General features: G+C 48.9%; 1 protein-coding gene across 1 annotated transcript in view; it reads right to left on the bottom strand.

Moving 5' to 3' along the window:
* The window catches only part of GALNT17 (polypeptide N-acetylgalactosaminyltransferase 17), a 197,003-nt gene extending 170,439 nt beyond the window's left edge, over nt 1-26,564 (bottom strand). The window contains exon 1 of the mRNA XM_085078732.1: nt 26,150-26,564. Within this exon, the coding sequence (XP_084934858.1) occupies nt 26,150-26,387 (238 nt within the window). The 5' untranslated portion in view covers nt 26,388-26,564. The remainder of the gene's footprint in view (nt 1-26,149) is intronic.
* Nucleotides 26,565-27,234: the final 670 nt, after the last annotated feature.

The raw sequence follows: 27,234 nt of genomic DNA, 5'->3' as shown, positions 1-27,234 counted from the left end.
GAGGAACAAAACAGGACTTCAAGCACAGAAAAAGCAGCTGGAGGAGAAGCAAGTTTTTAACATGCAAAGGCAGAGAAATCACAGAACCATGGAATCTCTGTTCCTGGCAGAGACTTAGTGAGGGTGACACTTGAGGAGCTGATGGCACAGAAAAATGTCATATTTCCCACATGTGACAAATTTATCAAGAAACCACAGCCAAAAGCAGTGGTCCAGGTGTGTCTGCAGGACTGCAGGAGGCCAGCCATGCTCATATTATCCATATCTAACGTTCCAATGGAGAAAAGCCCTGTTTAGAGTGTTTCTGATATAGACCTGAGGCACTTTAAGAGTTAATGTCACACAGGAAACCTGAAAAGGGGAAAGGGCTCATCTCAAGTACCATGGGGGGAAGAAGGACCCACTTAAAGCAGCAAAGAGAGGCACAGTTAGTGCTGAACTGAGAACTCATCCAGCCTGGGCGAAATAGATGATGTATTTTTGGTGAGTTCCAGGCACTCTCCCAGGAACACTGATGCAGCTTCTTGGTATGAATCCAAGGGAGTTAGCTCTCAGTCATTCTGCCTCCTTGTTAAAGGTAGGAAGAAAAATGTCCTTTATTACCAATTCCAAATTGTTCTTCAACTGAATTACCTGCGAGGAGGTGAGGTTATTTTAGAAAATACACACAGTCTGGTATTTTTAGCTCCATGAAGCTCCCCTGGAAGAAGCTGAAGACTGTTGCTGATGTTTTTCAGTGCAAGCAGTTCGTGCCTTTTGGCTTATCCATCCACCCAAGGCTCTCCTGTGGGGATAAGGGAGGAGGGTGGGGGGCTGAGGAAGAACAGAGTGTCAGTGATTTAACTGATTTAACCTCAGCCTTAGGCTTTATCCACATGTGGCAATAAAAACCAGAAAACTGCACAACTTCCCAAGGCTCACTTGAGCACTGATTCCATCTAACACCTGCCAGATTCAGAGTGTCCAGCTTGGCTGGCTGAGGAAGCAGCAAGGTGGGATGTCTACAGAAGGAATTTTTATATCAGGGCTTTAATAAGGGACTCTGAAGGAACAAAATCTTCCTCCCAAGCTAACAAGCATTCCTTCTTGGCTACAAACCTCCAGGGAAACAGCCTCCTCACGTGCACACAGTGTGCTCTCCACACTGGGCATGGACATCTCTCCCTGTAGTGATCACCAGGAAAAATATTAAACCAAACTTGGTGGAAGGTGCTTTACCAGAGGAGCTGCGTTGGACACTTCAGGGATTTTTCTGGCTGCCTCTGAGCTGAAGGTTTGAGAGCCCTGGCTGTGTCTGCTCACATGGAGCAGAGATTTCTCATTTCATACATCATTTACTCCTGCAGTGATTCCACAAAGTCACAACACGTCCCTAATACACAGAAGAAGAGAAATCCATTCTTCTCATGATAATGGCTCAGGCTGGAGATCCTGAGCAGAGATTTCTCAGCACAGCAATGCCTCTTGCTACAGGATAATCACATGTTCCTTAATAGAGAAATACAAGGAAAACACCAACTCCTGGCAGTCAGAGGATCATGGTTACAACAGGGGCTTTCCCACAGCTCTGCACAAATTATTTAGTGCACAGCTCCAGCCCTAAGGGGAGCCTCATTCTCACTGTACTCTATCAGTGTTTCCAGAGAAGAAAATGTGCCCATTGGGGATCAATAGATGGTGACAAGAAGCATCCAGACCCCTTTGCATAACTCGGGGTACTAACACCAGTTACACCAATCAAAATAATTATGACCTATTTGTAAGTTCAGGTTTGGTTCAAGTGTCCTCCAGTCAGGACTGAGATGTGTTTTACTTGAGCTCTGCCATCCCATTGCTCCCCTCCCTGCTCCCTGCCAGCCCCACAGACAGAGTGAAGCTCTGCAGGACAGGCACCCCGGCCCTCTGCTGAAGTTTGATTTACAGTCACTGTAAAAAAGGGAAGAAGTATCAAAATATATATATAAAAATAAAAAAATAGTGAGAGCAAGAGAACTAGGAAGGAAAATGAGGATGACTGAAGAATGAAGATGTAAAGGGGAGCACTGTGGCTCAAGGCTGCAGGGTGTGACCACCAGAGCTGCCAGGCTGGGGGAGCCCTGTGCTGGGAACTCACCAGGGCTGGAGCTCCTGGGGAACAGCAGGGCCAAGGATAAAGCTCAGCTCGACACCTCACCCACCCCAGCAATGACTGCAGTGAGCCCCAGGGCCTTAGCAAGGTGTAAAAACTCACCAGGTAAAGCCCCCAGTGGAAATTCAACACAAAGAAGGGTCCATGACAGCCATCAGGGAATAAAACCAGAAGTTGCAGGGGATTTTATACCCCAGAAGGCAGCACTGCTAAAGGAATGAGGTGGTTCTTCTGGCTGCCAGTCTCACTAGAGATGTCCTGGTGAGAGCTGGCAGGAAGGTGGCAAAGCAAAATATTTCGAGACAGTGGTAAATGAAGTTCACTGACTTGCAATAGAAATTCACGCCCATCATCTGAAAACAGCCAGAATTTTCTTTGGAGGGTGTGGGGGGAAAGAAAATAAACCTTGATCAGATGACTAATGTTCCATCCCAAATCCACTTGGAAGAGTCTGGCAAAGGAAGTACACTTCAAAATGTTACCAAAGGGAAGGGACTGGCAGTAGGACAGAGAATGTTAAAGTGAAAAATTAAATTAAAGGCTCAAGGGAAAACTTATTAAAAACCTATTACTATGAGATTTTTCATGCCTCTGTTTGGCCTCCAAAACACTGATTTATTGGAGATTAGCAAAGATGGGAAAGGACATCTGAAAGAATACACTAACTAATATGTGTATCTTCTATAATTCATACAAAATCTCTCTGCTGGATGTCCTGAGAGCCTGGGATCCTTCTGTGCTGCTTCAACAAACAAACAAGACCCCAATTAACTCCACCAGACACAGAGCACAACACAACTCCCATGCCTTGGCTTCCACACACTGTGGATAAACACAGACACGGAGCAGCAATCTGCCTCTGGGAGCTCTCCTGACCCTCAGAAATGAGGAGAAAATGTTTGATGCCCAGCAACAGGTGAATTATCCCAAGTCTACAAGGGGCCCTCAGGAATCTCTGACTTCCTGCCCTGGACCTCCTTCCATAAGCCAAGGAATTGGTCTGGGAATTTTCTTGGTAGCTGTGCAGGACAGCACCAGCCCTATCTGGGTGTTCCACCTGCTGTGAGCTGAACCTGGACATTCCCTATCCAATGCTCCAACCTGGGGACAGAGTGGCTGCAAATGGAGATGGCCAACAGCAGCTGAACATCAGCCCAGGTGTGCCCAGGTGGCCAAAAAGGCCAATGGCTCCTGGGCTGTGACAGCCACAGTGTGGCCACAGGACCAGGGCAGTGCCTGTCCCCTGTGCTGGCACTGGTGGCTCACCTTGAATCCTGGGGACAGTTTTGGGTCTCTCAGGACAATACAGACATTGAGGGGCTGAAGAGTGTCCAGGGAAAGAAATGGAGCTGGGAAGGGTCTGGAGCCCAGGAGCAGCTGAGGGAGCTGGAAAGGAGCTCAGCCTGGAGCAAAGGAGGCTCAGGGGGACCTTGTGGCTCTGCACAGCTGCTGACAGGAGGGGACAGCTGGGGGGTCAGGCTGAGCCAGGGAACAGGGACAGGAGGAGAGGGAACAGCCTCAGGCTGGGCCAGGGGAGGCTCAGGGTGGATATTGGGAACATTTGTTCACTGAAGGGGTTGTCAAGCACTGGAAGGGGCTGCCCAAGGAAATGGCAGAGTCTCCTTCCCTGCAAGTTTTCAAAATAACACACAGATGTGGCACTTGAGGATGCTGTTCAGTGGTGAACATGGTGATGCTCTGGGTTGATGGTTGGACTTGACATCTTAAGGCTTTTTTCTCACCTGAGTGATTCTATGATTCTGAAGCATTTTCGGGCAAAATCTCCCATATGTGCTACAAAAGAGGACAAAAGGGCTAGGAGATCAGCCCTTAGCTGAGCTCCTAGGAGCAGCTCCTTCTATTTGGTAATACACAGCCCCTTTGCACACATATTTGCTGTTTCCAGCTGGATCCAAACTGATCCACATTTATGTCAGTCCTGTATCATTCCTGGGATTGTAGGGAAGGGCAAACCCAGGGGCTCAGGCTGATCCAACATGAGGAGCTCACACAGCATGAACTCTCTGCCACATCACCCCGCAGAGGCTTGGAATCAGCACCTCCAGCTCTGCCATTCCAAAGGGCTCCCAACAAAACCTCATTACAAATTCACAGCTGCAGCTGACCCCCATTAGGAAGTGGTTTATTAAATTAAAACATCAATCCCAGAAAGAGATGTTTGCTTAACAGACGTAAACGATTTGGAGACCTCGTGCTGCAGGGCATGAAATAAAATCAAAGTGTGGCAAAGCCCAGGGAATTAAGCCATAAAGGGGAAGCAGTGGGAGGGATGCAGGCACCTCTTGCCAAAGGGAAGCTGCTTATCACAGGCTTGGTACAGAGAGCTCCCAGAAATGCCACATGTAGACAACAAAAAATTCAGCAGTTACCAAGGCATACTCGGACAACAGGTACTGATGAAATCTGAAAATCTAAAAAGCCTGATTTTACAGCCCCTAAGTGGAGATTTGCTTTCTGACAGCTTTCCCCATTTTTGCTTCTGTACAGAACTGGCTACATCATTCACCATGATAAATTACTGGGTTATTTTGAACAAGGAGATTACATTTTTTTAAATAAGAAGAGTCCAAGATATTCAAGTGAAAGTCAAATCCTACCCACAGTGACCACCACTGCTGACTCCCTATATCACTGCTGCACACCAGGCTACAGGGCTTGCAAAAGCCAGCAAAACCAGCTAAAAACCCCAAACCTAACAAAAAAAATCCAAAAATCAAACTCCAGCCTAAAGAACCAACATGCTCCTTATCTCCTCACCTCCAAACCCGGGGAGGATTTTGGACACTGCTGCATCTGAGATCTTTCAGTTCAGCTCCACTCGGAGGTCTGCATGTTGCTGCTCTCAGTTTTTACACTTCAGGAAGGCTCAGCTGCCTTTGCCCCTTTCTGAATTGATGCCAATCCCCCCTTCTGGCTCTGGGATCTCTTGGAAACACCAGTCCCAGTGTCTCTCTGGAAGGTCACATGAACAAGGTCCCATCCAGCTGCACTAAGTGCAGTTCAGATTGTTTAAAGGGCAAAAACGCCAGACAAGGATTTCTTCTCAAAATCCAAACCTGCTCGTCCTCTTGCCCCTAAGAGAGATGTTCTCTCTCAGCCCAGTTTATTCCAGAATGAAGCCTTTACAACTGCCTTCCCTTCTTCCAGAGATCCAGGAGCTACAGACCCAGCCTGCACAGCTCAAGGACATCCTAGTGCCTCTGACCCTTTTGAAGTGACTGCATCCGACCTTTTTCCTAACCAAGAAAAGGTCTTTAAGTGATTTTTGCTCTCTTTATCCATTCTGTGGCTTCAGAAGGTTGTGAAGTCTCGTTAATATGTACCCAAGGAGAGCAAGGCTGAGTGTTCTGGCAGGCAGCAGTGGTCCCAGCCCAGGGGAATTGCAGGAGCTTTACAGGAGCTCCACTAGAGCAAGAGGGAGGAAATCAAAAGGTTCAGTGATGCAGAAGCTCCATATGCAACAGCACAAATTGTCAGTCCACATGTATTAGGAAAAACATCTAGTTAATTAATTTCCTCAAGAAAAGATGATTTCTAGGGCTTTTCCAGGGCCTGGCACTCCCGGAGCTGCACTCCCACAACAGACGGCTGCAGCACACGCTCGGTTTGCACACAAGGGCCCATCTGTTCCACCTCCCACAACTGCATCCAAGAGCTCCACTGGCTGCATTTGCACTGCCATCCCCACAGGAATGTCTTTATCCTATGGCACAGATGAGCGTGGCTCAAAAAGGACACTGTCATCATGACTGCACAACTGTTTCTGCACTTTCCCTCCCTGGAGCTGAGCCCTGCCAGCTTCCCAGCACTGACAGCAACTCTGGGCATTCAGCAGCAGCTCCATTTGTCCAGAGCCATCCACATGGAGCAGCTGATAACAGGAGAGCTTTAGGTTTCAAAGCCTCGGGCTTAATCCTTGTATTTTATAATGTCACCACAGAGCAGAGCAACTGAACTGAGTGATGGTGAGAAGCAAAGGACGTGCTGACCCCAAGCAAGGGTTGAGATGTGGGAGTTCTTCATGCAGATGTGTGTCAAGCCCTAGGAGAGACCTCACCAATGCCTCAGAGTCCAGCTGGGCCATGAAAGCAGCTCCACAGCATCCTGGTTCCCTGTGAGCCCAAATTACTGTGGCTGAGAGCCACAAACCCTTGGAGAAGAGCTCCCAGCCACCCAAAGCCATAATCCAGCACAAACTGCCTTCAGCTCCAGGCTGCAATACTAAATCCAAGCTCTCATTTACCAACTATTTGATGACAGCTCTACAACAACAAAGGATAAATTGCTTTCAGTTTTTATTCCCTTTTTGGGTATTCCCCAGCTCATACCAATGCCCAAGTCCTGTTTTCAGGACAGCCTTTCCCAGAGTTAACCCTGGCACGGGCCAGAGTCACTTCTTCCCTCTCCCTTCTCAAGGGGCTTTCTGGTGAGTGGAAACACCCTGTTCTGGGAACTGGCAAACTTTAGATATTTGGGCAATATCCTGCCTTTCTGAGCCTCTCCTTTCCCTCACTGCCAGTGAACCTGAGCAGTTTTTTGTATCCTTCTTTGGGCAGGGCAGACACAGCCAGTGTGACAGTATTTTGCCTGCAGATGTTTTCAGCCAGTGCAAGCTCATTGCATCCCACCAGGACACTCCTGAACACACAGAGCTACAGAGCTTCCCTGCAGGAATTACTGCTTCCCACTCCATCTTCCTGCTGCCTCTGACAGCCCTGGCAGGTTAACACCAGCCTGATGAGCAGACAAAAGCTACCCCCTGGGAGCAGCAGGGGTTATCTGTGCATGGTGGAGCATCAATCCTGTGCAGCTCGGGCTGGGGTGGCTCCTGCAGAGGCTCAGGGTGACAACCTGGCCATCCCCTGACAGCACAGGGACTGTGACCAGCACTGCGGGCAGGGAGAGCCCAGTGCTGAATGCCACCCTGAGACCCCAGTCATGCACATCAAACACTCCCTGCTCAGTTTACACCCTTCTAACAGACCACCCAGGGCTCTGCCTGAATGACTTCATTGGTATTTCTTAATTATTTAATTCTCTAAGTGCTCTGCAAAAATCAGATTTTAAAAAAACGTACCTGTTTTGCCATTCAATCAAATGATAAAGTGTCTAAGGAATGCATTGTCTTGTTTGCTTTCCAACAGTTCAGCAGATTAAAGTGAGGTTTTTAAAATATTATATCAAAATAAATCTTTTTGAAAGGAATCATTAAATTCCTCCCATAGACAGCACTTGTTTTAATGCCACAGAACGAGGCTGTAAAAGGTTTTTCCATTTCTGTTTGGGTTGTTTACACTCTCCAGCGTCAGGACACGCAGATCTGAAGTGCATCCTATCGACACACACATTAAATACAACTGCTCCCAAAAAATAAATCACAGCTTTGCTGCTGGCTGACATCAGCAGCAGAGTCCAGCAGGTGGGATTGGAAAAGCTGCAAGGATCACTGAGCTGAGAAAGAGCTGAGGATAGAGACTGGAATAAAGGCAGAGCTGCTAAATTCTACCCAGAGAGAGCTTCCAAACTTGCACAAGGTGCACCCTCAGAGAAAAGGGGAAATCCCTCTGCAGCCCCCCTGACAGCATGTCAGACCCATCCTGGGGGGTGCAGAGTCACACCAGCTCCTGAGAACTCCAGAAATCCTCATGGCATTCATGGTGTAGAGCTCCACAAGTGCTTCAAACAGTCTGTGTCATTCTGGGCTCAGGTTTCAGAGTTCACTTTGATTTTCTGACACACTGAGGCTCTACAGACCCTGTTAGGCAGCACAAGGATTTGGAACATCTTCCAGCCCTGAGACACTGCAGGAAAAACGAGGAGGACTTGGAAGCACTGGAGCCATTCAGGCTCATTTCAGTGAGACACTGTCCACTGTTTAACAGCAGGAATTAACAGTAATTCCTACATCACTAGCAGGAGTTATAGATACAGGAATGTCTTTGAATTTCCAGCAATTACTGGTGCCATTTTGTCAATGTCTGGCCCAAGTATTCCCCCCTTATTTTGGGTACCTTTCCCACCCAGACTGCTGGGTGCAGCTCTGGGCAGCTCCAGTAAAAACCAACCAAAGAAAGATAGAAAAACATGTAGCAACACAAAGCAAGAGGATATCAAAGATTGCAAAAATGATTTTTTTAGAAGAGGAACGAAATAAACTGGGACTCTCCACCTTGGGAAAAAGGCCCATGAGCTCAGAGGACAGAACTTTGCAATGCTGAATGGAAAAAAAAAAGGCAAGATACAGCTACTCACTGAAGCTCCCCAGAAGCTGACATACTTTCACAGAATCCCAGAATAACTGTGGTTGGAAGGCACCTCTGGAGATCACCCAGCCCAACCCCCACCAAGGCAGGGTCACCTGGAGCAGGTGACACAGGGACACATCCAGGTGGGTTTGGAACATCTCCAGGGACTCCACAACCTCCCTGGGCAGCTGTTCCAGGGCTCTGCCACCCTCCATGGAAAGAAGTTCTTCATCCTATTGAGGTTTCCTCTCTGCATTGAGTCAATAAACTTATTTTTTATAAATGTTACTTATAGCAGGCTACAGATTTCCTCTAGACTTCACAGATTTGCTGTTCCCAGTGAAGGATGGAAGTTTAAAGGAGCTGAGTTTTGACTCAGAGAAACAGAAGTGTTATTAAAAAGCAACAGGGGACAGTAATTGCACAGAACAAAGTTGTTACAGGAGCATTAATGCCCCGAGGTGGCTGTGAACAGCCTTTTTTCACCTACTTGTCAGTGCTTAATTTTTAACTTAGTTCCCAGATCCTGCCAAATTCCTAAAGGGCTCTGTAAACTCAGCATATGGCTCCAGTGAAACCCAGCTACCCACAGGGCAGGCATTTTCAGGCAAAGACAACCAGACACACGTTCTTACTAAATATTTATTCCCACACAGGGTAGGCAAAGAGAACTTTTTAGTGCCTTCTCTGCCTAAATGAACAAATCTTCATCTCTACATAAACACCATCAGCTCAGTCTGTCTCAGCAGCTCCAACCAACAGCCCAGACACTCAGGACACCACACAGGAAATGTAGAGGTGACATCAATTCTGGGCCTGTGAAATCTCGTATCATCCCAGCTTCTTGCAATGCATATCTATTTCTCTGGATATAGAAATCATTCTGCACATGGAGCTAAGTCACAACCCCAGCTTGCAGACCAGGAAGCAGCAGGGTAGTCCCAAAGCACTGGGACAGGAACATCAGCTCTTAGGGTACAGATTGGTGCATTTCCATGTCGGGTGTGACCGTGTCACTCTGATCCAGGTGCACATCAGCCAGCCTGGCCCAGTGCAAGGTGTCCCTGCCCATGGGACACTGGGCACTGGAAGGGGCTGCCCAGGGAGGTGGTGGAGTCACCTTCCCTGGAGTTGTTTAAGAAAAGTCTGGATGTGACATTCAGTGCCATGGTCTGGGTGACAAGGTGGTGTCAGGTCGTAGGTTGGACTCAATGATCTCCAAGGTTTTTCCCAACTGAATCAATTCTGTGATTCTGTGACCCCAGGGCTGATGGGCTTCAAGTGCCTTTGACCCCAAACCACCCTGTGATGATTCTGTGACACACTGGCTTCACTCTCAGGACAATGAGCAGGGACAGCACTGGCCTTCCAGACACTGTTCTGTGGAGTTAGGTCCCCTACTAAAGTGGCACCTGATCCCAATCAGACCCAGATTATTACCAGGAAAACCCATTACAAAGACAGCAGGCCACAAACCCCACACCCCATCTTCATTTGATGGCACATCTGTGACTCCATGAGTCACCTGGGTGCCAAACCAGGAGTGTGCAAAACCAGCAGCAAACACATCTCACCCCACCTGCTGCTCCAACCCATCCACTGGGGCATCCCTGCACCCCCAGAGCCCTTTGGCAATTCCCCACAGGGATTCTCCCCTGCTCTGAACACAACACTCAAGACCCCAAAGCAAGGCATCTTCTCCCCCTCGTTTCAGTGATGTAACCACAGAGATTCCCCACCAATGCAGAGTCAAGATGAACATTCCCACAAAGCCCTGCCTGAATGGTGTCATCTCCCCAGTGCCTCCAACAGCAGGCTGTTCCTACAGAGGAGATCCTTGTAGGACAAACGGTGTCTGCTCAGCTCTGTGCTCTCCACACACTGTCAGGTGAGTGTCAGGAGAGGGCTCAGCCAGGGGAGCTGACGCAGACAGAGATTATATAAATAAATAAAGAGCCCATTTCCAACCCTGCTCGCTCTCCCTCTCCCGTTAAGTAGGTCACTCTGCCTGCTATGGAAATCAGCTCATCTTCAAAGCAGGTTTGTTCGTCTCCTTATCTCCTTAATGTAAGGGAAGTGCAAAGCATTGTCAGAGCAAAGGGTGATTTCAGACTAATTTGATTTATTTCTGTCACGGGTATAAATATGAAAGTGCCTATACTTGTCAGAAAAACCAACCTGAGGCATAGAAACGAAGGACAGCTGGAAGGTGTCTGCCCTCTAGGTAGTTCTGAATGTGGCCCACAACTACAAACCCACGTCCCTGACAGGTAACACAATGCACATGAATGTAAAGGCTCTTCATGACCTCGCAAGGGGAAGAAAGAAGGAAAAAAAAGCTCTTGAATTAGACTGTAAAAGCTCAAGGGACTCACATGAGAAAAGCCCAGCTTACATCAATTTCAGCCTGAAAATTAGGCCCTACCTTTTTATTTCTTTAGCCTAGCACAGAGCATTCCAATTCATATTGGCAATTAATAAAGCTCAGGAGGAGCAAAGCCTGATCCTAACCCTGCTGAAAGCCCTGGAAAGAGCAGAGCTTACACCTGCAGTGATGGAACCAGAATTTCTTGGGTTTTCCCAACCCCCCACATGAAGGGATGCTAGCAGGACGTACAGAAGATTCTTCCTCAAAAAAATGCAGGTTGAGCTACCAGTGGTTTCATAAAATTCCAGACTAGATGGGTGGGAAGGGACCTTAAAGCTCATCTCATTCCACCCCTGCCATGGACAGGGACACCTTTCATTATCCCAGACTGCTCCAAGCCCTGTCCAGCCTGGCCTTGGACACTGCCAGGGATCCAGGGGCAGCCACAGCTTCTCTGGGCACCCTGTGCCAGGGCCTGCCCACCCTCCCAGGGAACAATTCCTTCCCAATATTCCATCTCTCCCTGCCCTCTGGCAGTGGGAAGCCATTCCCTGTGTTCTGTCCCTCCATGCCTTGTCCCCAGTCCCTCTCCAGCTCTCCTGGAGCCCCTTTAGGCACTGGGAAGGGCTCTGAGCTCTCCCTGGATCCTTCTCCTCTCCAGCTGAACACCCCCAGCTCTGCCAGCCTGGCTGCACAGAACAGGCAATATTCAAGGAATAAGGAAATTCCTAAGCTGTGCCCATGCAGACTCACAGGACATGTTCCTGCTGCTCCCAGTTCCAGCCTTGGTCACTGAACAGGTGACAAGGGACACCTGGAGAGCCAAGCTCTGCACCAAGCCTGGGCACCCCGGGCTGCTGCCACCCAGCTCCTTTAGGGAAGCTTGGGGAGCCTGGCAGGATTGAGTGTGCAGAGAGCAGGGAATGCAACTGGGGGGAGGAAAAGGAACCCCAGTGCTCACAGAAGGCAAATACTGAAAAGGTTTTGTGTAGTAACATTTTAAAAACGAGTCAAAGAAAATGAACCACAAAAATTTCATTATTACTCGAATGCCCCCATCAGCAACTTTGTTTTTCAAAAATAAACTAAAAATCAGCATTTTAAAACTCAAGTTAAAAGGAAGTTCCTTAGAGTGGAAAAGCTTTTGCCTCATGCACCTCTGAAGATAATCGCCTGTACAAGCTCCTGACACAGCACATGAGCAAACTTCTCCTCACTCCCAATTGTGCAGCTTCAGCCTGTTCTTTTGCTCCATTGATCCAGGCAGAAGACTCCTGGATCAGCTTTTTTTCCCCTCCCCAACTTCTTGAGTTTCAACTCGTAAGGCTTTAAGCCAAGGCTCAGCATGGAGGTGTGAGAAATGCCAAGGAAGGAGCAGGCAAGAAAGGGAAAATCTTTCTTCCTTTTTTAATATTTTTGGAAGAGACAGAGAAAGAGAGACAGAGACAGAGAGGATGGATGCTGCTTCCAAGAGCAGCAGCATTTTGCCCTCCAGACTGCAGAGAGGGAGCTAAAGGCAGCAAGGAATGAGCTCAGTTTAAGGTACTCACAGCAGGTGTTTGCAGGATCACACCCAACCTTCGGCATCAGAAGCTTGCAGCACATCCTACCCCTGGCACCACAGCCCTTCTGGCAAGTCAAGGAATTGTTTCACAAGATGGGAAGTGGAGAGAGTCTATTCCAAGTTTTCACTTACACTCAAACTTCCTTAAGAGTTTGAGGTTTTAGTTCAAAACTTGAGTCCACCCAACCCCAAAGCTCTGCCTGGGCCATGTTCATGAGCTGTGTTACTGCCTGGGCACACCTGCCACAAACTAAATTTAAAAAAACCAAACATAATTGCAACAGGCCTGGAGGCTTCTGAATTTGGAAAGAGCATGATTAATATTAATATGTATGATTTCATAGTAGGCAGAAATACAGAAAATAGACAGCACTGTGCCTTAAGCCCTACAATCAACTGGGAATTTTGGCAGCACATGCTGGAGAAGACAGTAGCAGCTGTCAAGTCACAGCTGGAGTTGCCTCTGGTGAAGGTGATTGAGAAATGGGATTAGGGAAAAAACAACACAAGTAAAATTCAAGGTAAAATAACATGCAAAGGGAATAGACAGCTGAGGTAACAGACTTGCCTTGCTTGCAGAGCATCCCAGTTGTTCTGAGTTGCACATTTCCCTTTTTCCTTCAAGCACAGCCCCAGCCTTTACAAGCTGGTTTTTCACCACTTCTGTGGCTCTCCCAGCTCTGCTTTGCAGGGAGGTCACTCACACAGTGAGGCTGTGGTGGGGTGACCCTGGCTGGGCACCTGGGCACCACCAAGTCCCTCTGTCACTGCCCTGCTCAGCTGGCCAGGGGACAGAGGGCACAGGGAAAAAGGCTCTGGGGGGATAAGGCCAGCGAGAGATCCCTCAGCAGCTGCTGTCATGGGCAAACCCACTCAGCTGGGGGAAATCACTTGAATTCATTACCCAGAAATCCAGAGCAGGAAATTGAGAAATGAACCCAAATCTTAGAACACCTTCTCCACATTCTCCACAGCCTCCCTTCTTCTCAGGCTCAATTTCACTCCAGATTTTCTCTCCTTCCTTCTCTCCTTCCTCCCCAGGCTCAGGGGGATGGGAATGGGGCAGTGGTCAGTCCATCACACCTTGGCTCTGCTGCTCCTTCCTCCCCAGGCTTGGACTCCTCACCCTCTGCCCTGCTGCAGCCTGGGACAGTCCCTGCCAGGGGAGAGTTCTGCAGGAACCTTCATGGGCTCAGTGCTGCAGGAACTGCCCAGTGTGGATCCCTTTTTCCATGGGGTCACAAGTCCTGCAGGAACTGCCCAGTGTGGATCCCTTTTCCCATGGGGTCACAAGTCCTGCCAAGACTCTGCTCCAGCAGGAGCTTCCCTCGGGGTCAGAGGCTCTCCAGACAGCCCTGCTCTGCCCTGGGCTCCTCCTGGGCTGCAGGATCTCTGCTCCCCCCTGGATCTCTGTGGGAGCTGCAGTGGAGCCAGGGGGTGTTGGCTCCCTTGGCCAAGGGGAGTTGCCAGCTTTCCCCCCTCACCGAACCTGGTGACACAGACCCCATACAAAGGTCAGTGTCCTCACAGCACCTTCGGGGCCCTAAATGAGTTCACCTGATCCCATCCCACTGTCCCCTGGAGCAGAAAATGGGCCATGAGCCAACCACTCTGCTCCTTTATTTCCCACAGCCTCCTCGAGAAGCTGCTGCCTAGGCTGTGACCTCTCAAACAACCACATTTCCCCTGTTATAAAATTGCCGGAAAATCCCAAGGATTTAAAAAAACAAACATAGTAGTAAGTCCCATATCACAAAGGGCCCCCCAGCAGCCATCCCTGGGCACACCCTTGCTGACTCACAAGAGTTTACACCACAAAACAATGCTCACAGGATGTTTTTGAGTTCTCCAGCACTGCTGCTCCTCTTCCACACCTATTTCTGCTTCCACTGGGGACCTGGACATCAAAAACTTCCTTATAAAGAACAGTATGAGGTGAGATCCTCATGCCACCCTCCAAAAATCACCAATACTATGCAATACTTCTTTAAAAAAAAAAAGTCACCAGCAGTGAGCTTGAAATTAAAACAGCTGCAGCATTTAAAACACCTACTACAAATGCAAACTACTTCGGAACATCATAATTAGTAAATAGCAAATATTAGGAGTTATGGGGAAAGAGATCGTTAAACCAGCCTTTAATAGCCCAGCATTTCTTCCATGCCATGTGAAAATCCAGTCAGCACACACTTGGAGCATTAAACTCACATTAAGAAACAAACTGCTTCATTTCTGGAGTTGTAAAAACAAAGGTTAAATATCTGCTTCAGCACAAACCCTGTAATTTTTCCACAGCAACTGTATTGTTTTACTTTGCGCAGCTAATAATACCTGCCCTGCTCTGCACCCACTCATCTCCTGAGCCAGGCTCACACTGCAATCAGCAAACCAGAACAAACTTCCAAGGACTGCATTTGCCATTAAAGCTTCTGCAAGTACCTCTCCTTTTACTTATACTTCATTTATATAACGGAGTGAGTTGAAAATACACTTTTTTTTTTTTCTTTTTGCAGAGAGCCCTTTTCACACTAACTGTAACAAAATAAGCAGCTGCACAACATTCAAATATTCCTGAAAAAATCCAGGACTGCTGCTCCTTGCCTGCACACCCTGTCTCATCCCATGCCCCTCTGTCCCTCCCAATTCCCAGGGTGCCCACCCATCTCAGCCTCCTCATCTCCCCCTTTCTCTGCTCCCATGGCTTCTCAGCTCCATTTCTTCTTGGAACTGACAGTTCACACACTCCACTCATTTTCCCTTTACAGCCACTTTTGTCCCTCCATGGGGACAATGGTACATGGAACAGGGAATGGTCACATTCCCAAGGCTGCCAGAGCTCCAGGAGCATTTGGGCAGCACTGCCAGGGATGCACAGGGTGGGATTGTTGGGGTGTCTGTGCAGGGACAGGGCTGGGACTGGATGATCACTGTAGTTCCTTTCCAGCTGAGGACATTCTCTGACTCTTCTCACACATCACTTCCAGAAACATCTAGACCAGTTTGATGAAATTAAAGATAAACCTCATCTTGACAATATCTCACAATCTCAGTCCAACTGGAAAAGTTATAAACAAATTAAAGTAGTTTTTCATGCTGCAGGAGTCTGAGCAGCCTCAGAATAAAATGCTACTGGAGTTGTCTCCACCCAGGTCTGCAGCTTCAGAGTGACTGTGGATATCCACATCCAATTTCTTTGGAATTTCTGGAACTGGAGCTGGGTATTTCTGGATATGCAGAGCTGGACATTCAGGGGAATTCCAGGATTTTCCAAACAGCTGCACAAAGAGCATAAATTATGCTGAAGGCATCCAATGGGGATGTGATGTGTAAGTTTTCTTCCTTCCTGCTCTCTGTCCCCACTGCAGCCTGGCAGGCAGCTCTAATTTGCAAGGTCTGGTGCTGCTCTAGGATCAAACAGACAGCATCAGTAGGAAGGAAAATTCGTGGAAGGAACATAGCATTAATTAGTACTTGGAAGTTGAGCAACTTACTAGGAAAAGACTGATAAAAGTGTAAAATCCCATTTTACTGCCTGGCCCCTTTCATGTCTGTCAGAACAGCGATTAAACTCCCCCAGAAAGTCATTATTGATTCAGTGCTTGATCCAAAGGCAACTCAAGTCGATATGACCTGACCCCAGCAACACCTCCCATGTCAGACACTGCAGTAAGTACCTCCAGACACTCGTGATGGCAGTTTGAAAGGTGTCTGCACACCCATAAATCATCTGCATGATGCACCTCACTCACTGTGCCCTCCTAACGCAGCGCTGAGCAAACAGCCCCACATGCAAACCATCCCCTTTCATGCCAGAGAGCAGCATGCTCATCCCACTGAGTAAATCTGTCATTTATTGCTCCAGAGACTGAAGTTTTTGTTCCTGACCTCCCCCTGTGGGGCCTGAAAACCACACTGACAGAGTCCACCCAGTCACTGACAGGGTCCATCCAGTCACTTCATCCAAAAAGCTCCTGCTGCTCCAAACTGACACGTCTGGTTCCCCACCTTCCCACAAGCAGGGTCCCTCTGTGTGTCTCTTTATTCATTGTTGGGGTATCCTGTGCAGGGCCAGGAGTTGGACTAGATGATCCTTGTGGGCTCCTTCCAGCTCAGCATATTCCATGATTCTATTATTTCATTTTCAAACCCATCTCCCCTTTCAACCTAATCAACATGTACTTAATATAGGTTTAAACCAACAGTAGTTTGAAATCCAAAACTGACAGAGACTTAAGACAACTTTAGGTCTAATTCTCCCTTCTCCCTTCTCCCAATCTTCTGCCTCATTCTGTTGCATAATTTATGTTGTTAATTGTTAAGTGGTTTGGGAACAGCCTGTTTCTCACTGCTTTATAGCACCAAATGTGAGGGACAGGAAGCAGTCAGGACTACTGGGCAAGGTCAGACTGTCAGGGGTGGAGAATCCCTTGATCCAGCCTCCATTCCAGCCCTTGGCTATGGATGTACAGGACCTGGACAGGAGGCAGAACTTCTTCCCTGGGCAGGACTGAGCCCTGAGCAGAGAGCAGGGAGGGGCTGCAGTGTCCCTGAGCAGGGATATTGCAGAGCCACATGGACACAATGCTGTGCCCTGGGCTCTGGGATGGCCCTGCCTGGGCAGGGAGGTGACACCAGTGACCCTCTGGGGTCCCACAGCCTCATCCACTCTGTGGGATTCCCTAAGGAGGAAGAAGCAAGTCCAGCATCTCTCCTGCCTCACTTCTTTCTGTTCCCACCTCTTTCATGACAGTCCCAAGTCTCTTCAAATAACCAAAACTTGTCTACAAGATTTTCTTTGTTCTCCTATAATTCCCCACATAAAAACCTTCATCTCTTCTGTCCTTGAGACATCCCTTCAGTAATACATAAGGGAACATCCCTAACTTACATATTCTTTCTAATATTATTCTGCGTGACTTGTGAAGCATCACACAAAACATCAGAGTTCAAACTGAGCCCCAAGCCTTTCCTGCTTGATCCTGCTGCCCTCAGTGGTGACACCAGTCCCTCCTGATGACAAGAACAACAACTTCCTGCAAACTGAAATCCCACATTAGGGTGTTTGGTCCACACTTAGCAAAAGGCAAAGCATGACGTGGCCCCAGCCCTGACGACAGGTTTACACCAGTGTAATGCTTATTACTGTTATTGTCCTGTCAGAGCAAATAGGAAAAACTGCAGTAAAATCCAGCAGAACAGGGAGTTTATGTTCCCAGCTATTTAAGGTATTCAATGTTCCAGCCCACCTCACTGAAAGCAGCAAAAGCTAAAAACACACAAAGGTCAACAAAAATGATTTAAAATCCAATAATGGAATATAAGCGAGCTTTAAACTTCATTAAATGGCTTTTCACTTTTTTATTCTCCTCCTCTGCTTTGTGTTTGTAAAGTGTGATCAAGCAACTGCTTTGGAAGAATTAGCAGTAATTTGGTGCAAACGTGAGTGCCCTCATGATTTCATTTAAAGTACAATATAGGCTAAGACCCAGAAAGAAACTCTAATTGTTGTTTTAAAATAAACCTTCTCACTTTACCTTAATGCTCTGAGAACAGGCACAGCCATGGTGGGCCATTACCCTGCCCAGAATACTGCATGAGCTAATGAAGATTAAAACTAAGGTTAAGTAAATTCTGACAACCAGCAGGTAAGAAACCTGGCTTGACTTTCTGAGGCTCTGCAGCTCGAGGAAACACCCAGAATAACTCAGCTGGGGCACTGCTGGTGTCTGTTAATCCACTGCTGATTTCTCTCTTGTAATGGTTTTCTGCTTTCTGTGTCTCAGCAGCACTTAGACACACCAAGGAACAGCAATTTGGATTTCCACTGCCCACAAACACAGAAGGGTCCTGCTGTTCTGTAGAAGAGATGGGAGAAAAGAAAGTCCTGTGTCCCATTTGGGTGCTGGGGAGTGGAGTTGGGGGATTAAGGATGCTCAGAGGCTCAAAGGCAGCACATGGCAGAGCCCAGCGCTTCCCACCCAGAGCTTTCCCCTTCCAGAGCCGGGGAAGAGCTGCTGCTGGGCTCACACCTCAAACCATGGGCGAGACACAAGAGCAAATGCTTTAAATGGAAGGAGGGCAGGGTTCGGTGGGATATTGGGAAGGAATTCTTCCCCGTGAGGGTGGACACAGGATCCCAGAGCGGCTGTGGCTGCCCCTGGATCCCTGCAATCCGGGGACAGTGGAAGGTGTCCCTGCCCATGGCAGGCGTGGGACTGGATGGGCTTTAAGGTGCCTCCAGCCCAACCCATTCTGTGATTCTAAGCAATTTCCTCTTGCGCATAAGCTGAGGGTAATAAAGGGGAGAGGAACCAAGGATTCCCCTTCCTTCCTTCCTTTCTTTCTGAGCATCCCATGCTGACACATCACACCAGCAGTTTTACTGCGCTGGAATTAAGTCCCCATGTGCACCACGGCACAGCAGCTGTGAGGGAAGATGTGCTGATTTACTGTGTGTGACACAGCCCCAGAGCTCCAGAGATCTCTCATTTTCCCTGCCAGCAGGAAGAACGGTGCTCCTGCACACCAGCCTGGGTCACAGAGCCCAGGGAGATCCCTATTTTTAACAAACCCATTAAAGCAGAGTTCTCAGATTACTCCCACAGCAGAGAGCCAGTGATGCTGTCGGTGTTTCCTGTTCCAAGGCAGAACAAGTGCTGGGACATGGCAGACAGCCCTTGGCATCACTCTCTGGGGTATCAGGGATCAGAATGAGTCCCAGGGAGGAATCCCTGGGAGGGCAGATCACAGAACTGGGATTCATTACACAGCGAGCAGCAGGCGAGCACAGGGTATCAGAGTTTAAAAAGGAAAATGCAAACTGGCATTTTTTTTATCCAACTCACCAGGAATTTTCCTTCTTTTTCAGGCAACTTTGCATCTCCCCAAGGACCCCAGCAGCAGAGCCCTGAGCTGCACCCAGAGCAGGGTGTGATGGCTCAGCACAGCCCTCTCCTCACACAGTTTTACGTCTCGTTGCATCATTCCTGCATTATTTTTAGATAACTGTCAGCGGATGTCAGAATGTGGGTCGATAGCTATTAGATTTATAGGCAGAAATAGCAAGGCTTGTAGCTATAAGGTGTAAAGCATTCAACAATTTCTAGAACAAATCTGACTGTGGGGACTGGGGGCTGGAAAATACAGTTGCTTGTACTCCCAGAACTGTTTAGGAAAAATAATCTCTGTGCTGCTCGGATACATTTCTGGAGTTGAATCACTGCTGTTGACTCACAGGAGGGTCAATACTCTGAGTATTCAGCTTGAGCAGCCCTTTGCAGACTTCGATAAGGACATCTTACCAAAAATAAGCCTCCCTTTTAAATGCAATCTACCAACATGCAGAATGCCCTCACCTACACCCCGCAGCTCAGGCGTGTCTGGAGGAGCAGGGATCTGGCAGCCTGCCAGCAACATCTGGAGCAGATGTTCCATTTTAGGCAAAGATTATCGGCGTGAATCACAAAATTAGTAAAACCTCCTCGGTTACCTGAGAAGGCTCACTTCCCTTTGCTGTTGTGCCATGCCCTGTTATCAGGCTGGTTTCTCACAGGCTGCCTTTTCTTATCGGTAACACTCATGCTCTCTGCATGGAGAGAATAAGGAGGGAGGATGGTGGCCTGGAATGGACCAGAAGATTCCCCAAAATCCGAGTGCGTGCAAAGCTAACTTCATCCATCAGTCCTGCCTAGTCAAGAGGGAAGATATCAAAGAGAGCAAAGCATGGGACTGTTGTCTCAGCAATTCCTGCTGCCATCCCAAAGGCCGCGGGGTATCCAGGATGCTTTGGGAGCTCAGCAGGTGAGAACTCCACCCAGGCACAGTCCTGCCCTCTGGAGTGGCAGCTGGAACCCTCCAGGCACTGAAATATCACTGAAATATCCCTAGATGCCCATGCTTTTTCAAATAAATCCAATTCCAAGTGTCTTTCCCTGAAGATACAATAGGACACCACTGATCCAGACTGAGGCTTGCAAACAAGACTGTTTTTCACATAAATACAGCACCTTTCTGGGTGTTTTGTATCCTTAGAGAGATATTTCTCATAGGAGTCTAACCAAATAGCATAAATCTAATGCACCTTTGGGAAATTTATCAACCAGGTAAGGTCCTGTTTCTCCATTCAGGGAGACCTGAATTAATATGCAAAACTAAAATACTACTGTTGTCACTGTATTCTGGTCATTGCTGCTGCATGCCATGAATCCTGTGTTGTCTCTGCATGACAAATGTGTTAGTGGCTTATTACTCATTCATTGTCAATGACAGGGAATATTTGGATCACGATGCCAAACAACCATCAAAGCCAAAAATTATCTATCAGTTCCTTGTCAGATGGGTTGCAAACTAAATGTCACATCCACGTCTGAGCTTCCAGATGCTTCTAAATGTCTATCTTAAGCCTCATCTTTTAACTCTATTATTTCTCTAAGAAGTATTTCCTCTATTCTTTCCCTGATCAGTATCAGACCCAATTCCCAGGAACCTGCTAAGAATAATTTACAGGCAGCAGCTCTCAGGTGCCTTGAGCCTGTGAAGACCTCTCTCCTGCTGTGGGGAAGTTTAGGCTGAGAACTTCTAAAAGCAGGTACTGAATACATAATTTGCATTATTCCTAACAGGGAATATGGCAACCAAACCTGTTGGGTGTACAAATGTTAAAGTGGCAATCTTTATCAAGTTGCTATATAATGTGTAGAGGCCATACTACATAATACAGTTATTTTCTACTTCAGAAATATCCTGGCAGTGGGATAGCAGCATCCCAGCTGCTGTGTGACAACCATCAGTTAACACAGCAGCCACATCCCCATCGTGTATCTCTTATCTCCACATCATCATTTCTTATACCAAAGGATTTCACCCACCAAGGCTCTGCTCATATAAATAATTATTTTAGTTCAAAAATGGGATTAAAGTTAAGGCCCTTCTGTCTACAAGCAGCTTTTCCCAACTCTCAGTTATTTACACTTAGTTATTTATCTTAATCAGGGAATTTCTTAGTATTTAAGTTAATATATTACCTACCTGTTAAAACCTCAATATTACCAGTCTGTGGGTGTAGTGCTATTACATTCTCCTAAATGCTGATAAAACCACTTTTAATCTGCCTTATTTACATATATAATTTCTATACTCAGTGGTTAGCTAAGTTTGTAATGTGTTTGGAGGATGATAAGTGTAAGAGAAGATAAGCATTATCTTATCCTTATGGGAAGCAAATCCACATATCTCCAAAGTGTTTTAAGTTAATTAAGTGCCACTTTACAAGGATAGCAACACCGTGCTGAGGGCTGTGGTTCAGTGTCAGCCTCCATGTCCATATGCAACCTTCCCAAAGTTAATTTCCTAATTGGATAAGCAGATGAGAGCACAGCCAGAACGCAGGAGGCTGCTGGCATGCACTTGGTCATACCTCAGCATGTTCACATTATTCCATGTGCAAAAGCACAGAGGCAGGCTGCTTTAAAAAATGAGCACAGGCTTATTTCACCACCAAGGAATGTAAAGCTCCTCTTCAACATTTAACATTTGGTGAAAGCAGCAGTTTAATCTGTGCATCTATTTAGCACAGGGGAAGAAGCCCTCTCTGCTCACCCGTTTTCTGGCTAGCTTCACTTCAGCACTCAGTCATCACTCTCTCTCTTTTACAACAATCTGCAAATAGCTTTAATTCTCCCTGATCTTATGCATCAAGTTGGACAGGGCTTGGAGCAGCCTGGGATAGTAGAAATGTCCCTGCCCTTGGCAGAGGGTGGAACTGGATGGGCTTTAGGGCTCCTTCCACCACAAACCATTCTGTGATTCTATGATCTGTTGAGGCTACAAAACAAAATTTGACAGAAGAGCTCTGGATGAGTCAGCAATGCCCTTCTGTTCTCTGTCTTGCCAGTAATCAGCTTGAAGTTAAGACTTTTTATACTGTTTTTCCACACTGCTCAGGTAGATACCACATCATTCCTGCCTCCTTGGCTTCCAGGCAGCTGAGCACTTCCTGAGTCAGCTGCTGTTGTGTATCCACCCCAGAGCACCAGAGAGGGAATCTACAGCCTTCACACTGCTTGGAGGCTTTAATCCAAGAGCCAGCCCTCTGCTGGACGTGGACAGGCCTGGGAGGTTCCTCAAGTCCCCACTGACCAGCAGAACTGACCCCTCACATCTGTTCAAGGGGTTCAGCTATGGCAGGTACAGGTGATGGCTCCCCACACCTCAACCCAGGGTTTATTCAGAGTTCTCTTCCTCCTGCAATCCTTCTTTTCCAAAGGCAGCACCATTTACTGACCCATGCCCTGACAGGGGGCTCACAGTACCTTTGGACACTGTTTTCAAACCAACACCAGCTTTTCCCAAGCCATGTCACTCACCCTACAGCCACTTGGATGTTAAAAGCTTGGCCCACCCTTGCTGTCTCTGGGTCCTATAAATGCACAATTTCTCCTATTCCTCATGGTCGTTACTGGGTTCCTACATTAGCCACAGAGGAATGGGATAAGCTAATGGGAAGACTTTGCTCAGCACTTCCCAGGAAGCAGCACACGGCTCCTGCAAAAGCTGAATGCTCCTTCTGAGTCTCAACTCCCTCCAGCTCCTCATTAGATCACCACCTCATCACACAAGCACAGAAACCCCCTGGTTGTAAACACAGAGACAAACAGAGAAGTTGATTTGTGCAAATCTTCATAAAGTTGGAAATAATCTGGATCACAATTTGTGCTTATATAAATGTCAGCACACAAAAACCAGGCTTGGATCAAAAAGACAAGTTGTAGTTAACACTTGTTTTAAAATACACATGCTCCTTTCTGACCTTCATTAGCTTTCTCTGGACATCTGCTGGACAAGAGAATTCCATCCATAAAAGTGACTGCAGAAATTAAAAATCCTCTGAATTCCCAGATGAGTGCCTGCACATAGAAAGGCCTCCATTCCAAAGGGCATCCTCATACCTCTGTGTGTGGAAGCCATCGATTAGAGATCAGCAAAGAGCAATGAGTTAAAGAACACTAATCAGCTTTTAGAAAGAGCAGAGCAAATGTACAGATTGAGCCACATTTGGGACAGCTCTTCTTGCACAGAGAGGAGTAAGAGGGAGCCTGGTGTTATTTCCAGAATGACATAGCAGACAAACGTCATTCAGACAGAAGGATTGTGTCAAATCCTTCCTTTCCCAGAGCCAAGGCAGTGTTGTTTAGCTTGTTTTCATGGGCACCCTTTACAGAGATAAATAAATACACACACGTAAAACATAAGGGCTGCTGCACCACTGAGAGCTGTTATTTCCAATATGCTTTACACTACATGACTCACAAACCAAACCCACAGCAATGGTATGATCAGATTGCTCATTTCACCTGTACAGAATGGAGCTGTTGAAGAGATTCAGGTTTTTAAAGATGGCTTCAACTCCCACTGAAATCCAGCCAAGTCCTATAACGCAAAAGAAATCCATAGCTGGCTGCACCCAGACTGGGTTGTAGCTTCTCTCTTTGGCCAAACACTTCCCAATGTGAGGTGCAGGCTTTCCACATGCCACCCTGTAGAATACTTTATTCCATTATTTTGTAGCTGCTAAACCATAGATCAGATTTCAAATGAACCATGACCTTTTAGAACCAAAAGAGAACTCCTCTCTCAGTGGGTCATTGTGCAGGGAACTTGGCCCAGAGCTAAGGTGGGGTTTGTGAGGCACCAGCACCCAACTGCCCACATGAAAATCAAAGACAAGTGCTGAGCTCCTATTTGCACATTTCGAGCAGGCAGGAGCTTTTAGAGGTGTTCCTCAAATGCCCAGGATGAAGCTGATCCAAGCACAGAAAATTCCTGGCGGGGAAGCCAGCCTAGCTGCTCCTCATCCTCAGTCCCAGGGACTGTCCCAGCATCCTGACCGTTTTCTTTCAGTGCTGCTGGGTGGGGATGGGGATTGGGATCACCTGGCCCCCCACATCCCACTGTAAACCCCAGCACACTCCTCAGAGCTCCGAGCACTCTGAGCTTCTCTCAAAACCACATGTACCAAACATACACTTGACACAAAGTTACATAAGCGCTGTGCCAGAGCTATTTTTTAGCCAGACTGATCAGCGCTGCTATAAATCACCCCAGGACGCAGAGGCCAGACAAGATGTCACATTTATGTGCTCAGCTTTCTGCCTGCCCGGAGAAAACGTTTGTGATCTGCCAACATATCTATTCCCTCTCTGCCTCCCCTGGTCTGTAGGTGCATGACTGCTGCTCAGCACTGAGCAGGCTCCAGCACAGCGCTCCCCGTGCCCACAGCAGCCTGGGGATAGCACTGAGCTGTCCCTGTGCCTGCAGCTCCTCTCAGCAGCCCCAGCCAGCGCCAAGAGCAGCCCCCAGGGCCGGGCAGAGCAGGGAGTGCCCCATTAACCTCCACAGAAGGGCAGTAACCGATAATCTCATCTCGCCCTCTGGGCTTGCAGGGACGGCACACAGCTTCATGATCGCTTGTCCTATCCTAGTCCAACGTCCTGGTGTAAGGGCTCTTATCTTGAGCTACAGTTATTGCCCAAATAACTGCCTAAATCTTCCTGGAAGCTTCTGCCCTAGCAGGATCCAGGACAAGGCAATTTCACAGTTTGATTGCAAATAGCATTCAACTTTATACTTTAGTCCTCGTTATTCTTATGCTTCACCTCTGTTTATCACCCACCAGTGATCAGCATCTCGTGGTGCCAGGCTCGGGCACAGGCAGGACAGGTGCAAATGTATAAAATGGGAATATCAGTAACACTTTCCTCGTCAGCTGAGTGCTCCAGTGCTGTCCCCAAAGTGCTCCGGGAAAGCCACACTGCGTCCCTGCCCCTGCCTCTCCTCCTGGGTGCAGAAGTGTCACCAGCTACAGCTCAGGTTCAGCACAAAGACACAGCACACACCAGCTTTTGGTTCAGCACAGCACCGGGCATGAGCTCCATATTCCAAACTCAGAGAGGGAATCACACTGACACTGCCAGAAACACCAACTCCACTCATTCCGACACACAGAAACTTGCAGGCATTAAAGCTACGGAGATTGGAAGCAATAAACAAGACCCTTGATTGAAATTACACCCCCAGTTGTGAATCTGTGGGGAACAACTTTAAAAAAATCAGCTTCCACAGTGAGTGTTTTAATTAGATACCTCACCTAGATTTCTTACATCTTTACAACGTGTTTCTCTATCCTGCACAGCATCTTTAAAACTCGCTTTCTGCATCTCAGAACTACTGAACCTGGTGAGATTTTAATCGAAATGGCTTTTCTGTGCTATAAAGAGAAGCATTACTTGAAATTTTAATTAGCAGTTGTCAGTGCTGAGCCATAGGAAATACTGAATAGTTTGCTTAACTTCTTAGAGAAAGTGCCTTTTGCTTTCTGACCTTCTGCACTCAAATGATGCAACACGCTTGAGCCATTTAAAAACTCCTTTCCAAAGCCCAGCTCTGTAGGAGTAAAAGCCATTCCCTCGATCAATACACACGGTGCTGCTCCAACCCGTGTTCGCTCACGGCACACCCGGCGCGTTTGATGCAGAAATCGTGCCACTGTCATTTTCTGACCGCCGCTATACATCTGAACGGCAGCATTCTGTTATTACCACTTCCTTCCATCCTGTGCAAGGTACTCCCAGCTTTAAACACACACAGAACTTGGAAATCAGGTGCTAAATCGCTTCAGCCCGTTGAGACTCCGTTTGCACAACAGCAGAGGGAAGAGCAGGGGTCCGTCATGCAAACTTCAGGCACGGCGGGCACCTGCTCCGAGCCCCGAGTCACCACCCCCGACCCTACCCCAAAGGCATGAAAGAGAGCACAACTATCCCTACCATTCAGCTGCCTGTAGACGATGTCTTCTAGGAGCGAGAGCCTCTTCAGCACCGCATCCTGGATGGAGCTGACGCCGTGGGCTGTCAAGTTGACCACTTCTGCCCTGGGGTGGATGTCATGGAAGGAGTCGCCGCTCTTGGTCGTGATGGGTCTGCACTTGGCCAGGAAGAGGACGAAGCCGGCCACGGCGATCAGGTTCAACACCAGCAGGACTTTGACTCTCCTCAAAGAAGCCATCAAACTTCCCGAGGGGCCCCGCCAGCCGCCGCGCTGCCGGCAGGGCTATGGGAGCGGGCCGGCGGCCGCCCGCCGCTGCGCGCACATCGCGGGGAGCGCGCCCCGGCCGCGCCGGGCTGGCCGCACGAGCCGCGGCGGCGAGCGGAGCGGGAGGGCTGGCGAGCAGCGGCACCGCTCGCCCAGGCGCGGCGAGCCCGCCCCGGACTATGGCCCCGCAGAGGAGGCGCGGCCGGGGCCGCCCGCCCCGCTCCGCCCGCCGCGCTGCCGCCGCCGCCGCCGCAACTTCATGCCCCGCGCGGGGCGGCCGCGCCGGGGCTGCGGGGCGGCCGCGGGGCCGAGGAGCCCTGCGGCAGCAGCGGCAGCATCAGCGGCGGCATCAGCGCCCGGCCCTCCCCCGCCTCGCTCCCGCCTCCGCCGGCCCGCGGGGGGGCGCGGGGCGCTGCTGCGCGGAGCGGGCCGGGCCGAGCCCCCTGCGCACGGGCGGAGCGGAGCCGGGCGGAGCGGAGCCGGGCGGAGCGGGCGGGGGGCGCGGGGCGCCCGCCCCTCACGGCGCCCGGGGAGGGGGCGGCGGAGCGGCCGCGGCGGAGCTCCCGCCCCGCGCAGGGCCGGCGGCTGCGGCAGAGACCCCGCGCAGCGCCAGCGTCTGCGGAGAGCCGCCCGGTCGCCGCCACAGCCGGCACGGAGGCCCGAGGGCCGCGGTGGGGCCGAGCGGGCAGCGCGGCCGGGCATCGCCCCCCGGCCCTGCACAGCGCGGGGTGCCGGGGCCGTGAGGGGATGCGGAGCGCGGGGTGCGAGCGGGGGCTGCTAGGGCGGTGAGGGGGTGCGCAGCGCGGGGTGCCGGGGCCGG

The sequence above is a fragment of the Lichenostomus cassidix genome, chromosome 19 (genome assembly GCF_008360975.1).
Source record: "Lichenostomus cassidix isolate B80296 chromosome 19, HeHo_3.0, whole genome shotgun sequence".
In the NCBI taxonomy this organism is placed as follows: domain Eukaryota; kingdom Metazoa; phylum Chordata; class Aves; order Passeriformes; family Meliphagidae; genus Lichenostomus; species Lichenostomus cassidix.
This window is presented reverse-complemented; position numbering and strand designations above follow the sequence as displayed.